The sequence below is a fragment of the Vespa velutina genome, chromosome 12, assembly GCF_912470025.1.
Source record: "Vespa velutina chromosome 12, iVesVel2.1, whole genome shotgun sequence".
NCBI classification, from domain to species: Eukaryota; Metazoa; Arthropoda; class Insecta; order Hymenoptera; family Vespidae; genus Vespa; species Vespa velutina.
This window is the reverse complement of record NC_062199.1, coordinates 2557743-2575242: the sequence shown is the minus strand read 5'-3', so window position 1 is coordinate 2575242 and position 17500 is coordinate 2557743. Positions and strand designations below refer to the sequence as shown.

General features: G+C 32.0%; 1 protein-coding gene across 7 annotated transcripts in view; it reads left to right on the top strand.

Annotated features, from left to right (window-relative positions):
• The window catches only part of LOC124953446 (calcium-dependent secretion activator), a 17660-nt gene extending 3313 nt beyond the window's left edge, over nt 1-14347 (top strand). For 3 of the 7 annotated variants that reach the window (XM_047504824.1, XM_047504822.1, XM_047504823.1), the window contains exons 3-16: nt 4367-4953; nt 5254-5421; nt 6297-6788; nt 7053-7459; nt 7584-8048; nt 8782-9141; nt 9629-9868; nt 9990-10293; nt 10680-10848; nt 10928-11379; nt 11541-11699; nt 11848-11964; nt 12049-12287; nt 12599-14347. In XM_047504824.1, the coding sequence (XP_047360780.1) occupies nt 4531-4953; nt 5254-5421; nt 6297-6788; nt 7053-7459; nt 7584-8048; nt 8782-9141; nt 9629-9868; nt 9990-10293; nt 10680-10848; nt 10928-11379; nt 11541-11699; nt 11848-11964; nt 12049-12287; nt 12599-12806 (4203 nt within the window). In that variant the 5' untranslated portion in view covers nt 4367-4530 and the 3' untranslated portion in view covers nt 12807-14347. The remainder of the gene's footprint in view (nt 1-4366; nt 4954-5253; nt 5422-6296; nt 6789-7052; nt 7460-7583; nt 8049-8781; nt 9142-9628; nt 9869-9989; nt 10294-10679; nt 10849-10927; nt 11380-11540; nt 11700-11847; nt 11965-12048; nt 12288-12598) is intronic. The other 4 variants (XM_047504828.1, XM_047504826.1, XM_047504827.1 and 1 more) reach the window with 4 other exon arrangements.
• The last annotated feature ends 3153 nt before the right edge of the window (nt 14348-17500 follow it).

Sequence of the window (17500 nt, the reverse complement as noted above, 5' to 3'; positions counted from 1 at the left end):
CTCCAACCACAGACAGCAATCATTAATATTAAACAGGTTTGTAATGCGGTACGTAGAAAGAAGCTTCTAACAAAAGTTAGAAGAGATATAATGGAAAGAATTAAAGCGTAGTTTATACTACTCTTTATTGTTAACTCATACCTGAAAATTTTTATTAAAGTGGTTTATATTGAATAAAAATAATGTAAAAATTCAGAGATGATTGATAATAATTATATAAAAAAAAATATATATATATATATAGATGAAAGATAATATAATAATGATAATTATTAAAAAGATATTAAAAGGAATGTAGATAAATATACATGTTTGGAATAGAAAATCGTACAATATTAATTTGTTAAATAATTTATAAAATTAACGTGATATTTTTCATTCCGTTAATAGATTAAAACAAATAGAAATATAATATTAAATGTTATTCATAATTAATAAAAATTATTAATTAACAAATGAACTTGAAAACAAGATGACAAAATATTGTCAACTTGGAATTATTACTTAAGACTTATTTAATTCACTATTGTATTTAAATCAAAATCAAGTCGTCTAGACGGTTTTCGCGTGTCGAGAGTCCTATGAAAAATTCATAAAGATTAATTGGGCCGGGCTTAAATACGACTGAGATTTTATCAGACTCGTCCTGAGCAAGTCCTTTGAAATTTAACAAACTTTTAAAATTTCACTCGAATAAATTTGTTATTATAAAAATCATATATATCAATACATATCTTTTCTTTTTAATTGATTCACATTATTGTACAATTTTTCTCACTTTGATTTGTTCATTAATTCTGATATTTATATAAATTTCAAAAATTATTAAATATTTCTTCGCGCGTTAGTAATGACTTTTTACAAATGTTATATTAATTTCTTTGTTTCAATCTGTATACGTTTTCTCATGTTTTTACGCACATTTACGTTCGAGTAGGAAGATAAGCTCATTCTACTATGACCTTTATGAGTCTTCCTACATCATTCATTGATTAGGTAACGTAAAGTGCGTACACTTTCACCCACACAAACTACACACACACACATACAAAAACTATACACACACACAAATATTTGTACCATGTTAGTAAGAGAGATTGCAAGATAGTAAATGTATGAATAGATTCCTTTGAAAACTGTATTGTTGCATTTTTAGTGATTAGATATATTTATCAATTTATCTATGATGAATTCTGCGAATTCAGGGATTTCCGAATCCTTATTTTTGTTGATCTGGAATTTTTCATTCTCGTACCTCTACATTGTGTAAGAAAAAGATAAAGCTCTGCGCGCACGTGTATATATATATATGTGTGTGTGTGTGTGTGTATGGTCTACATAGTATATATATATATATATATAAATATTCTATGCAGATGACAAATCTTTTTCTCTTACAGTTGGATGCACTCTTGCATTCACACACACACATACATACATACGAGCACAAAAGTTTTGCATTCACAAGAACATGTATTTTTCACATTTACGAGATCGTCCATGGAGAGTAGAAGTAAGAGAGAAAGAGAGATACATTCACTCAATGGAAAATAATTTTCCTTGAATTTTTCACGAAAAAATTTCAATCTCATATACCATTGAAAGAACTTTTTATTTATTATCAAGCTTCCTATTTTTTTTTTTTATTGCTGTCCTCTTTTTTTCTTTCATTATTCATTAAATTATTATATAAAAATATGAAGATACGTAATCATATAATCACGATTGTTTCTCGAACGAATCGAATCAGATAAATTCTTGTTTATTTAATTGTCGAATATGTTTGCATATTGCGTAATAAATAAATCAACGAATTTGATTATACTAATCGCTGTGCACTTTAAATCTATTATTCATCGATTTAACGAAACTTATGTGAGAGATTTGTATTATTTAAAGAATTAAAATAAAAAAGAAAAACGTTAATAAAGCTTATAAAAGCGTCATCGATGAATCGTTTGTTTAACGAACGGATTATCTTCGTTTCAATCTATAAGGATTATATCTATATAACAAAAAAAAAAAAAAAAAAAAAAGTATAAAAATTTGTCGATATAACATGAAAGATTATTTCGTTCATTTGGTTCGATGTTAATTAAAAGTAATGCTTAACATCTGATTCAAATACGAAGTCAAATTTTCATTTACTTTAACATAATATTCATGTGTGTATATACTCACAAAACTGTGTAAGAATTATGCGCGCAAGTTCATAGAATATTACAATTAAGTTTTGCGTCGTACTTTCCATAAATCGATGTTCCAACAAACACCGTTCACGTGCATTTCTTTTGTATTTTTTGCCATTTGATAAATTATCCGTCATGCTCGTTATACGTAACATATGTAACATTTTCTTTTTTTTTTTTTTTCTATATATAACACATCAAACATCAAACAGATTTCGCATATATTTGATTAAGCCAATATTGGAATAATTTTTCTGAACGATAGAATACACGGTATATTTTTGGAAAAATTATCTATCTCTCTCTCTCTCTCTATATATATATATATATATCTTTTATATTAGAATTTTTTTTTATTACGAATCATGGTCGTAGTATTATATATAAATAGTTATTATGTGGAAAAATTTTAAATAATAATATTTAATCGTGCGTTATATAATGTTCATAGTCTGATCTGATCGAATAAAGACGAAGACAAATTTCGATCAAAGCTCTGTACATTGGAAGTAAAAGGCAACTTTACTCTGTATGTGCCGGTCTTGCATTAATAATGCACTAAAACGATTACTTTGAGGGTTCTCTCTCTCTCTCTCTCTCTCTCTCTTTCTCTCTCTTAGGGAACATAGAGTGTAAATAATGTTCAAATTTTCGAGACATGTACTATGATAAAGGATGTGTGCCTGAAAGTATGTCTTTGGATTTAATTAGATCGACCGTTCTTCCCTTTTCTGAATGATGTTATCTAACTTATGTACAATCCATATATATATATATATATATATATATATATATATATATTATTGTATGTATGTCTATAACATTATCATAGTCGTTTTAATTTAATGAATTGAACTCTATCTTGCAATATATCAATCTACTTTTCTTTAACGATTTCATTCAATCAATGGATTAATCAATGAAATTATTTTAATTCGATAATGTCATAATTGATGATGTAGTTTTAATATTTTTCTTTTTAGTATTTTTCTAGAAGATCGTATATAAATATATGGTGATTGTATATTAGATTATATTTTATATATTATATATCTGAATATTTGAGACATAAATAATTAAAATTTTGCAAATTTTAGAAATTAATTTATACGAATGAACACGATGATACATATCATATCCTAATAGAAAAGAGTAATCGTATTTTTTCTTTCTTTTTCTATTTTTTTTTTTTTTTTTCTAATGCTTACGTGACAAATGATGAGTAATACATAATAGCTTGAACCTTTATACACATATATATATAAATACACATAGGCATGTATTCTTCTATGTATATTCACTTTCCGTGCTTGGAATGACAATCGGTATCAACGTTGCGGCGGAAACATTTGCATTTCTGGGTTAGATATTAACACGCCCGTATGCGCGTTCATCGTTTTGTAGTCTTGTTGTGGTATTCACACGAGCTCATTTCTATAGTACTGAAGGTATACCAAATGCTTATCAGACATATTTAACAAACGTGCCATCGTTGTTGAAATGATTTCATTTTAGAAAATCACGAAGAAATTTCATATTAATTCATACATGTATCAGTTCCCTTTTTTGTTTTTTTTTTTTTAATTCTTTTTTATTTATTTATTTTTTATTTTCTCTCTCTCTCTCTCTCGTTTTTTTTTCTTTTGAAAGAAGAAATCTTTTCTTCGGCATGTCTGACTTATTATCGATATTTCCACTTACTTCGTATCACTGTGCAATCTGAAAAAGCTTTCCAAGAGAGTGAAATATTACAGTCGAGATGTATATATATATATATATATATATATATATATATATATATATATATATATATATATGCGTCGTTCAAAAGCTGTTCAGTTCCCCTTGAAACCTTAAAGCTTTTCAAAAGAGTGGGATGGTCGTGTACGATGATGATGGAGGACGTGTTCTTTTGAGTAGTAAAAGACGAATATATAGCGAGACGATTCTAAGCTTGTTCCTATGAAATAAACAACGTGAATTTGTTAACATTCCTTTGCCCTCTTTTACAAATTCATGAGACAAGAGAATTATTAAAGGAAAACTGAATTAAATTGTATAACTTGATAAAACGCGATAATTGTTTGATTTTTTAACAAATGAATCGTATCTAATTGAAGCAGGAAGGAAGAATATTGAACAATTTGACGATATAAAAATATTAATATGATTTGTAGAAAGAAGAAGGAATAAGGTGAAAGGAAGAGGAATTTAGGATAATTTCGTTCAGCAAGACGGATCCGTGATCAAGTGAAGCGGCTGGACCTCCTCCATATTGGGAGGTCGAGGACCGCTCGGTGAAGCGTTTGGGCCTTAGGAGAAGGCCTAACATATATAAAAGATGATAGATCCAAGTTCATCGGAGGAGGAGAGTGAAGAGGACCAGAGTACTCACCATGGAGGTGGCGGCGGTGGCCGTGGAGGTAGCGGAAGCTCCCACGGTTCCCACCACCATCCTGCTGGTGGTCCTGGAAGTGGTACAGTTTCTGGGAGCGTTGGTTCGCTCGCATCGGGCATCACCGCGTCTCCTGGTGGCTCGAACCACGTCGGTCCAGCCGGTGGTATTGGGACTCATGGCCCAGCTCGTACTACCGGCACGCTCTCACAAGATTCTGGCTCTGCTCTCGACGTACCAAGTATTACAAGTGCAAGAAATTCTTTGTCACCGTCTATGAGCGCAGCTCAAGATGCTGCAAATTATTCTCAAAGACCAACCAGTCCTTCGCCGTCTGTTGCCAGTGAAAAAACTGAAGTGGATTTGCAGGTATCTGTCTTATCATTGACTTTGATCAACCACCAGACAAAGCTATATGCTTATTTTATTTTATTTTTTCTTATGTTTCATTTAATCTAAGAAATATCTACAGTTATAATCCTTGATTGTTTCTAACATAAATATGCAAGTATATTATTATTGACTTTGAATACTTGCTGATAACTTAGTTTTTATTTATTTTTCTTTTTTATTTTCTCTCCATGTTTCATTCGAACGATTGCAAGTTGTTACGTTTTAATCATTCGTAATAGTTTTATATTATTTGAATAAATTTGATCGGTTTTTTAGGATAAACAAGAAAGAGAAGAAGAAGAACGAAAGACCAGGATACAACTGTACGTTTTTATTTCACGATGTATTGCTTACCCATTCAACGCGAAACAACCGATGGATATGACACGTAGGCAAATGAAAGTAACGAAGCAACAACTCGAAACAATCTGCTCTCGCTTTCAGGTAAATCGGGTATCTCTTGTCAATTGATCTGAAACACGAATACGTTTTTAGTTAAATGAAATGTTTGTATGTATATATATATATATATATATATATATATATATATATGTTGTTGAAATCAACAAAATAATTGTAAAGTTAAAAAACAATTTTATAATTTTAATGTCGTAATGTTAGATACGTATGTATATCTATATAATTAACAGGTGTTAAATTTATAATATCGAGATGTGTTAGAAACCTTTTAAAGGAGACGGTAATTTCAAGAAGCCTTACACGCAGGGTCTTACAGTTGATTCGTGTATAACCTTCACCTTCGTTATACACTCTCTGATAAATCGATGTGATACTCTGCTTTAAATTATCTACGGTCGCGCCGATGGTCGTCAATAATTGCTCTGATGAGGCCCTAATCATATTAGTTCCTATTTGCTCGAATATACATATGTATATAATTCGTTATTATCGACAATAAATTTTCATGTCATCACGGGGAACGGATTTCCGCATATAGACGATGTCATTTTATTATATTGACATTGGAACTAGAAAATTCAATTAAACAAAATGAGGTCTCCGTGTTTAGCACGTTTTACCAATTGGTAAGATAATTTAGTAAAAATTTTTCTCAAGAATAACACTTTAGTAATTTTAATGATGTATGGAGAACGTTATTATTCAAGGGAGAACATTATTATTCAAAGGAGAATTTAACTGAGGGACTAGGTTAATAGGTTAACGAGATCCTTCTAATTAAATTTGGTTAATGAAACAAACCAGAGACAACAAAAAAAAAAAAAAAAGAAAAAGAAAAATAAAGAAATGAAAAAAGAGTATGGCCTTTAAAAAATCTTATTAAACGTTTTGATTTTCAGGGATTCTTGAAAGGTGAAACGCAGATAATGGCCGACGAGGCTTTCCGCAATGCTATACAGAATTACTTCGATGTATTTCTAAAATCAGACAGAGTAGTTCGAATGGTACAAAGTGGTGCTTGTTCCCAACTCGACTTCCGTGAGGTATTTAAGAAGAACATTGAAAAACGTGTTCGAAGCCTCCCGGAAATCGATGGGCTGAGCAAAGAGACTGTGCTTACGTCCTGGTTGGCCAAATTCGATTGTATTATCAAGGGGACAGGTGATGAAGACACAAAAAGGCCTTCCAGGATGCAACAACAGTCCTTGAACTCGGAATTGATATTGTCGAAGGAGCAGTTGTACGACATGTTTCAGCAAATCCTTGGAATTAAGAAGTTTGAACATCAGCTTCTGTTCAACGCCCTCCTGTTGGACTCAGCCGATGAACAGGCTGCCGCCATCAGGAGGGAGCTGGACGGTCGCATACAAAAAGTCAACGAAATGGAGAAGGTATTTTATTTCTTTTATTTTATTTTCGCTTTTATGTCGTCCAGTTAATCCTATTAAAAGGCTTGCATTGGGACACAAGTTTTTCTATTTCTTTTTCTTTCTCTTACTCTTACTCTTTTACTATCTCTTTCTTTCTCTCTTTGTCTCTCTCTCTTTCTCTCTCTCTCTCTCTCTTTCTTTTTCTCTTTGTCTCTTTTTATATTTCCTTTGTTTATATTCCTCTTCTGTAAGTCTGAAGAACATCTAGCAATCCTTCTCCTATAGAACCGCAAGCTCATGCCGAGGTTCCTCCTGAAAGAGATGGAGTCGCTCTACATCGAGGAACTCAAGTCGTCTATCAACCTGCTAATGGCTAATTTGGAGTCGTTACCGGTCTCCAAGGGTTCGATAGACAGCAAATACGGGCTGCAGAAGCTGAAGCGCTACAACTATCGTGGTGAGCGCTCCCGCTGCCGCGGTCAGGGTTCCCTCGCTAAACTGGAGGGCGACTCCGCTGATTCCGATCCCCAGCTGTCAAAAATAGACGTCGGCCTGACTTTCCAATTGGAAGTAGTTGTTATGGAGGTCAAAGGCCTAAAGAGTCTAGCACCCAATAAAATAGTTTATTGCACTATGCAAGTGGAGGGTAGCGAGAAGTTACAGACTGATCAAGCTGAAGCGTCCAAACCAATGTGAGTAAATGTTATTATTGAAATTATTTTAAGAAGGACATGAAAATGGATGAACAAAAGAAAAGGATTTTTACATCTTTTTTTTTTTATTCCTTTTTTTTTTCTTTTCTTTTAATGTTGTTAGGTGGGATACTCAAGGCGATTTTACCACGATGCATCCTCTCCCCGTAGTGAAAGTTAGACTTTACACCGAAAATCCAGCAGTATTGGCTTTGGAGGATAAGGAATTGGGAAAGGTTGTATTAAGGCCAACTCCACTTTCGTGCAAGGTACCAGAATGGCATCGAATGAGGGTACCAAAGAATAATCCCGATCAAGATCTCCGTATGAAGATAGCTTGTCGAATGGATAAGCCATTGAACATGAAACATTGTGGTTATCTTTACGCTCAGGGCAAGTCTGTATGGAAAAAATGGAAGAAGCGATATTTTGTGTTGGTCCAAGTCTCGCAGTACACATTTGCGATGTGCTCGTATAAAGAAAAGAAAAGCGAGCCGTCGGAAATGATGCAGCTCGATGGCTATACCGTGGACTATATCGAAGCTATTTCCGCTAATCTCATGGTCGGCATGGATTTAGAAGGCGGAAGGTAAATTTCCGAAAAAAAAAAGAAAAAAAAAAAAGAAAAAAAAAAAACTTAAAAGGAGATACCTAACGCCGTAGTGGCATGCTGTTAGTATAATTTATGTAGTTTCTCAACGATCAACGGCAATCAGTGATGCATAAACATATTAAGAGCACTTTGTTGATATCTTCACAATTAGAATACTATCTGTACATCCTTTTATTAGGCATGATCACAATGACTCTTTACAACTGTAGTAAAAAATTTGCTGTTTCTTCTTTTCTTTTTTCTTTTTCTTTATTTTCTACAATTAATAAAATTGTAGATAAAGTAAAGGCAAAGAATTTTGTCAACGCTTTTAGATCGACTCGAGTTTCAAAAGCCATGACTCGCTCGTCGAACTGTTTGGGATTCGAATGTAATTCAAATTATTGGATTTTCCATAGATTATCCAGATATTTTAGAATTCTCCGAATTCCATAAGAGATTCGGCTAATTTAAGACTCGATTCGACCTAGAAGTTGTGCTTCGTAGTAGATCCGATAGTTTAATGTATATATATATACATATATAGATGGGTGTATAGATAGAACGAACACACGAACAAGTGCACAGATTGATTATGATAAATAAGACGTTTCTTTTAAGATTTCATTGAAAGCAATGCAATTTCAGAAATGGAGTGCTGTGGATAGGTTGATGCTAGTCCTTTAAAAAAAATAAAAAACTCTGGTCATGCATTACATGTACTCGACAGGTACTTTTTCAACGCGGTACGTGAAGGTGACAATATAGTCTATGCCTCGGATGACGAAAACGAATGCCATTTATGGGTAATGGCTATGTACAGAGCGACAGGACAGTCGCATAAGCCAACACCACCGGTATCCGTGGCAGACAAGAATTCAACGATTAGCAAGATTCAAGGAGATGCTGACAGAGCTAAGAAACACGGAATGGAAGACTACATTAGTGCAGATCCATGTAAATTCGATCATCATGCACTTTTCAAATTTCTACAGAATTTAATCCTGGACTACAGACTGAACGATCCTTATTGCTCCTTGGGTTGGTTCTCTCCTGGTCAAGTTTTTGTGCTCGATGAGTATTGTGCTAGGTAATGTTATTAATATCATAAAACATTACTCTGTAAAAAAGAATTAGTGATTATTTCATTATGATTAGAAGATGTGTTATAGCGTAACTATGCTGAGTATGCGCAAAAATTAATTATTTATCTTATTAATGTGATGCCTTAAAGTATGCAACTCTTCAGATACTGCAGATAATGTTGTTTGCAAGTGCCATCTATTAATAAAAAAGAAACTTTTTTACCCCTCGATATATGCAACACCGTCATATATATATGACGAACATGGTTGTTTGCTGTAAGGGATAAAAAAAGTTACTGATAGATGGCGCTGGTAAGCAACATTAACGATAGCATTTCGAGTATTGCATATCTCCAGGCGTAATGATTATATATATTACTATGTTATATATAAATATTATTTTGAAAGGAAATAATAATATAACGGAATTATATCTAAAAAATTATGATCAGTGAAAAATCGTTAGATTACCGTATTTATTAATTGTTATAGATATGGTGTACGTGGTTGCTTCCGTCATCTCTGCTACCTACATGATCTTCTAGACAGAGTTGATCGTGGACTTATGATAGATCCAACATTGCTACACTTCAGCTTTGCTTTTTGTGCTACTCACGTTTATGGTAACACCACGGATGGTGTTGGTTCGATTACTCACGAAGAGAAAGATAAATTTCAGGAGGTCAAAGAGAGACTTAGGAAAATCCTTGAAAAACAAATTACAAATTTCAGGTAATAATAATAATTTGGACGTATTTTTGAAAATATTTTACCCACACAATATATTTAAAAATAAATAAAATAAATAAAATAAATAAAATAAATAAACAAATAAATTGTATGAATTGTGCAGATATAGCTTTCCATTTGGACGACCAGAAGGTGCTCTGAAGTCTACTCTATCTCTTTTGGAACGTGTCTTAATGAAGGATAGCGTAACACCAGTTCCCCAAGAAGAAGTTAAGGGCTTGATCAAATCATGTTTAGAAACGGCAGCTCTTGTGAATTATACAAAGCTATCGGCGGAGGCTAAAATCGAAGACGATTTCAGTGGCGAGGTTTGCGTGCCTCCTAGCAAAAAGTTGGAGGATTTGATACATCTTGCCGAATTGTGCGTCGATCTCCTCCAACAAAATGAAGAGCATTATTCGGAGGTATTAGTTGGGTTTCTAGAACTGAGTGTCCATTTTCGGAGTTCTCGAGAGAGAGGGTAGCATGCTTCAAATACGGACTTGGTAAGGGTCCGCAGCCTCCTCAGAAGACAAAACGCGTTGATCATTTTTTCATTATCATAATCGCGAGGAATTTTTAACTGAAGTAAAATAATAATTATTGTTTATTTTATGTTCCTTTTTTTCATAAGAATAAAATTCATTCACAACACTCGATATATTCTCACGACGTACACATAAAGTAGAAGTAGTGTCTTCTGGGTCCTCGAGGACTCTGTGCTCAGGGTAGCGATCCCACTGCTCTGAGCTAGAAGAAAAGTGCCCACCGTATATGTGTGACGTCCAATATTTTCACGATCTGCTCCTACTATACTGTACCGCAGGCGTTCGCCTGGTTTAGCGATCTCATGGTGGAGCACGCCGAGATCTTTTGGTCGCTTTTTGCTGTCGACATGGATAAGGTCTTGGCTGAGCAACCACCTGATACCTGGGACAGTTTCCCACTGTTCCAGATTTTGAATGATTACCTTAGAACAGACGGTGAGTTAAACTGAAATACAATTGAATATTATATAATTATAAATCTCATTATTTGATTTATTTAAAAAAAAATTTTCAGACAACTTGAAAAATGGAAGGTTTCATCAACATTTGCGTGACACGTTTGCTCCTTTGGTTGTACGATACGTTGATTTAATGGAAACATCAATCGCCCAGTCCATTCACAAAGGATTCGAAAAAGAACGTTGGGAAATAAAAGGAAACGGTTGTGCAACCTCCGAAGATCTTTTCTGGAAGCTCGATGCTTTGCAATCGTTTATCGGTGGCTTACATTGGCCAGATCAAGAATTTCGCCAACATTTAGAGCAACGATTGAAACTTATGGCCTGTGATATGATAGAATCGTGCATACAGAGGACAGATACGGCTTTTCAGCAATGGCTTAAAAAGGGTGTGACGTTTACATCGACCGATTATATAATACCATCGGAAATGTGTGCTATGGTGAATGTTATTTTGGATGCAAAGAATCAGAGTTTCAAACTTTGCACTGTCGATGGTGTCGACGTGGTATGCGATCGATTTATTTATAAATGTTTATCTAAAATTCTTTTATTAAATTCTCTATTATTATTATTATTATTATTATTATTATTATTATTATTATTATTATTATTATTATTATTATTATTATTATTATTATTATTATTTTCTCTGTTACTTTTTTCCAGCATCAATATCACTCAAAGATCGATGATCTATTAGAAAAAACTTCAGCCGCAATGAATCAGGGAATGATTAATAAATTAGTTACAGTTTTGGAAACAACATTGTCCAAGTTATCTCGTTACGATGAAGGATCTCTTATCGGTTCTATCCTTAGCTTTACGGTACGTCGTTCATTGTTCTTTTGTCAATCAAATATTGCATTGATGTAGCATGAATTTTTTTTCTTTTCCTTTTTTTTTCTTATTCGTAAAAGGCTTTAGTGTAGATAGTTTCAAAAATGCCATAGATATTTTATGGGATATTTTGTAGAAGGTGTCGGGAAGCGGTAAGGAAATGGGTCAAGCTTACGTTAATTTCACACGGAATTGTATGGATCAGATTCGTAGCAAAGTACTCGACGAATTATGGATTTTGACTTTCTTCGAGGTAAATTATTAATTATAGATGGACATCAATGTCTCTAGATGTCTTACTTTTTTTATGATATATATAAATTCTTTTTTTTCTTAGCAATGGTACACCGCACAAATCCAAATGCTGTGCACGTGGCTATCCGAGAGACTCGATCATAGTTTACATCTTTATCAATGTACCTGTCTCGCTCACATCGTCAAGAAGATCTACTCGGACTTTGAGCTTCAAGGTGTGATGGAGGAAAAGCTCAACTCGAAGACATATCAGACTATATCCAAAAGGATGCAGACGGAAGAAGCAACTTGTGCCTTAACCATGAGCGCTCAGAACGAAGAGTATGTAATATTCAGCTAATGCATTTAAGCCGATTATTATGAAAATGATCTACGTCATTTTTTTTTTTTTTTTATACAACGATGAGAGCAAAAGAAAAAAAAAAGTAAATACATACTCCAAATCTTACGAGAATTTTAAAAAATGTGAGGAGATATAAAAAGACAAAATATGTCATTTAATATCTTCAATGATTTAGATCACGTTTCATAATCCATCGGCTGCTCACAAGCAATTTATCATTCATTCTTAATTTAATTGTTTTCCTCGAATTCTTTTTTATCAACAAAAAAAAAAAAATACATTCTCGCAGAGGACTTTCCGAGAATGGTAACGACGAAGACGTGGAAAGACCAAAGACAAAGGTGACGATCGTGGAAACGATGGGAGGAGAAGATGCGAATTACGTAGCGAATATTAGCAACGTAACTTCTAACGTTGTTGGCAAAGTTGGCAGTATGTTTGGCAAGGGTATCGGTGGTCTATCTGGCAAATTTGGTGGTGCCACCAGTTGGTTCTAGTTATCATTTTTAGTATTCTGCCAGTAAACTTTATATTTGTCTAGAGGAATGTTCCTTCGTTATAAGTAAATAAAACTACACAGACGGACGGACGGACGGACGGACAGACGGACAAACAGAGAAAGAGAAAGATAGAGAGAAATAAAAAGAGACAGAGAGAAAGAGAGAGAGAGAGAGAGAGAAATAAAAAGAGACAGAGAGAAAGAGAGAGAGAGAGAGAGAACTCAGGTGACAGGACTTCTAATACTTAAATATAGTACAGTATTTTAAACTTATACAATGATTTAGAATTTCGTCCGTACAGCGAATTTTCCTGATTAAATGTTTTAATCGATCGGGAACTATTTCGATTTCTCGCAGTTTGATTATGAAATTCCACGTTTTTAACTTATAGCAATGTTACGATCGATTGAAGATCTTTTGAATAGAAGAAAGAAAAGAAAGAATGAAAGAAAGAAAGAAAGAGAGAGAGAGAGAGAGAGAGAGAGAGAGAAATTGTTTTTAATATCTACACGTATATAAACACACTGAGATTTTCTCACGTGATTTATCCATTATTTTGGATATCGGTATAGAGAGAGAAAAAAAAAAGATTGCATCTGTCCATTGAGAAATGAACTTCAGAGGATAAGTCACGAACGAGTATAATTATAAATACACATACCTTATGCAAAATATATACATATGTATATATAGCAGATGCATATATATATATATATATATATATATATATATGTATATATATATATATATTCATATATTATGTGCACTCTGTAATTATGAAGTACTCAAATACATTTTCCCGAAAATGTACACCAAATGCGTCGTTAAATATTAACAGACATTGTGACAACATATATAAGTATACGTATACAAATTGGATTGGTCAAAAGTTTCTAGGTAATTTAAAAAATTCAATTTACATTCTTTTTCGAAATTCATTTAGGCTAATCTTTTCCTTATTCTTTTCTTTTCCCTGTTTTCTTTTTCTTTTCTTTTTTTTTTTTTCTTTTTTTTTTATCAGATTATAAAATTACAAACTTCTAATAGTTCGTTCGAACGATCTGAAAGGAGAAAGAAATAAAGGAAAAAATTAGACGTTGAAATGTCTCGAGAAAGAGTACAATCGATTTGTTTGAAATCACTTGGAAACTTTTTGCCGAGCCTTTCAAATGAAAATAAAATTTTCAATGAGTCCGTGTAACTACAAGAAAATGTGCTATATACATACATACGTACATACATACATACATACATATTATTATTATAATATAACAAAAAAAGAAAAAAGAAAGAGAGATAGGGAAGGTGTACGATGATGTTAAGAAAAAGAAAAAAGAAGCAAAGAAAGGAAAAATTGAATCATGCAGAGAATTACAAGATATGATTTTTGAAGAAAAAATTTCTTCGGTCGATTGCAACGTAGCTTCTCGGTAGAGAGAGAGAGAGAGAGAGAGAGAGAGAGAGAGAGAGAGAGAGAGAGAGAGAGAGAGAGAGAGAGAGAGAGAGAGAGAAGAAACAATGAAAAATTGTCTCTAATATGCAAAAAAAAAAAAAGAAGCGTCGACTTTCTAATGCGGGAAGAATACTTTCATAGTTGTTAGGTTATACGATTTGCTGTTATCTGTTGGACGACCATTCTTATATTCCTCTATAACAATCATTAAATTAGGATTAAACTTCTTCGAATCTAAACATTTTCAATAGACGTTATTATTTAATCTTGTTTTAGCTGACATTTGCTTTTGCAAACTATAATAATTAGTCCATATTATAACATGATCGTATTGTTTTCGATTAGAACGTAATAGAAACAAAACTTATCTGCATCGTCCTTTACTTCTTTACTCGAAACATAATACGTATAAATAGTAGAAAAAAAAGAAATTGCAAATCTGTAATTACATCAATTTTTCTAGTTTGATTTATTTATTTATTTTTCTTTTCTTTTATACTATTTTTTTTTCTTTTTCTTTTTTTTTTCTTTTCCTCTTTTTTAAATTTATTTTCGATAGTTCATCGCGAAAAGTGAAGCTGAAATTTTCGAAAGTGGGATGATTTCCTAAACGGCAATAAATATCTTATAAATAAGAATTCTATATTCTCCAATGATGACGATGATAATAATGATATAATGTCTCTATTTGTACAATTAATTAATTAATTAATTGATTAATTAATTACAAGTTAAAAATATAGACTGGAGGAGTAACATTTTTCATAGTTTTCGCGAGAAAGAATCGATAAAGAAAATAGTTTCGATGGTACTAGTTTTAAAAATAATTCATGACATGAGAATAAAAAAGAAAAAAAAAGAAAAAAAAATCAAATAATAAGAAATATGAATAAATAGAACAGCCAAGCTTTCTCTATATTCAGATTATAAAAATGATTTTGTGAATGGTCGCTGTTAACCATCAGAAGCAGTGAACGTGGAAAAGTATATATATATATATGTGTGTAAGTGTATGCAATATATATATATATACGTATATATATATATATATAATGCTACGAATACTGAGATATGTGGCAACGTATTGGTCGATGATTACAAATATGAAAAAGGAAAGATAATTAAATAAATAAATAAATAAAATAAAATAAATAATTAAATAAATAAATAAATATGGCCCGTGCCTTTAAAATACATACTTGCAAAGAGGAAGAGAAGCGAGAGAAAGAGAGAGAGAGGGAGAGAGGGAGAGAGAGAGAGAGAGAGAGAGAGAGAGAGAGAGATAGAGAGAGAGAGAGCTAACATACATAGATTGAAAGAGATATTATCGATCGAAATCGAGACTCTACTTAACGAAGGACGAATTGGCATGAGATGAGAATTCGATAAAATGATTTTTTTTTTCTCTCAATTAACAACATCAATAATAACAACAACAACAAACGAACAAACAAAAATAAAATAATCGAACGTGTATAATTGGAAATACATATGTAGATACATATATATTTCTCTATTCTATATATTCTTTTTGTTGTTTCTTTTGTCCTCTCTTATAAATATTCTACAAAAGAAATAAATGTTATGTAGGTTTACATTAAAACGTGAACGTTAATCTTTGAACGCGTTTGATGTGTGGGTATTTTCAAGGATTAAACGTAAAAAAAAAAAAAAGGAAAAAGAAAAAGAAAAAGAAAAAAAAAAATAATAAGAAAAAAAGAGGAAAAAAAATAATATAATAAGAATTGCCACAATAATGATCGTATTACATTAGAGCGAATGTTTCCATTTAGTTCGATAAATCGTTTGAAAGTGCATAGTAATACGCCGGAAATATTAGTTGCACAAGGAAGGATATGAAAAATCGTTTTTAAAAACCTCCGATGTATTAATATGTGACTATAACTTTTTCATGATCTAAAAAATTGTCGTTCGAATGTAATTAATAAAGAAAAAAAAAAAAAAGAAAAAAAAAAGAAAAAAGAAACAGAAAAAAAATAAAAGAAATGAAGAAGAAGAAGATATACGAAGAAAAAAATTAATAAAAAATTTTTCAATCGCGATGAAGTTTCAATGTCATCGAGATTTATCTATAGAGCTGTTTTGACTGTATCTCTACCTCATGTTAAAAGAAATATTTTTGTCTAACTTGTACGAATTTGAACGTGTAAAGTGAGTAAAGAATGATATTCTAATTTAATTATTATTATCAATATTATTAGCCATACTTGTTGTTACTAATTGGACTAATGTAAAACGATGATTCTCATTAATGAGAACACATATGAGGTTATAATAACGTACGTTATTTTAGAAATATTTACAAACGTCATATAAAAAAATTGAAAAACATTGAAATTCACAAATGTAAAAATTGAAGGAACTGAAATCACGTCAAATTCTTTCTCTTTTTTTCTTTTTTTAAATGATCATTTATATAACTTATTTTTACACGAACAAGTTTGATAAACGAACTGAAACATATCGAGTGCAGCTCTAAGTATAAAACAAAAACAAAATCAAAAATAAACAAAGAGAAAACAAAAGAAATAAAATATCGTCGTCGAAACGATTATTCATCCTTCCTCGATGCGCTGAACAGTGATACAATAAAACTAAAACTTGGAAGACAAAAAAACGACAACAAAAGAATTACAAATTGAAGAAAGAAAAAAAGAAACAAGAAGAGACAATTTCGTACGCGACAAAAAAAGAATTTCAAAATGATATCTGGATAGGATTTAGGTTTGTTCTGTTACAAAAAAAAAAAAGAAAAAAAAAGAAAAAAAGAAAAAAATGAAGAAGAAAAGAAAAAAGACAAAATGCGTTTTACTTAATTATCTCGTTCGTTTGTAAATATTTTTAAAGGGAGAGGAGGAGGAGGAGAAGGAGGAGGAGGAGGAGGAGGAGGAGGAGGAAACCAAAAGGGAGGAAGAGCGTAGCGATTTTTATATGAATTCAAATTAGCACGTTCTCTCGTTGTAGGTGTGACAATTATACGGTGCTTCAAAATTTATTTGAAGGGATATGATGAGAAAGATTAAAAAAGAAAAAAAAAAGAAAAAAGAAGAAAAGGAATAAATAAATAAATAAATAAAAGGAAGAGAGAAAAGAATAATGCCAAAAAGTCAACAACAAATGTTCCGTTGATTACAGTCTTCGATCAGACACGATTTCCTAGATTTAAAGAAAGAAAAGGAAATTAATTATAAAAAAAAAAACATAAAGGAGTAAAACG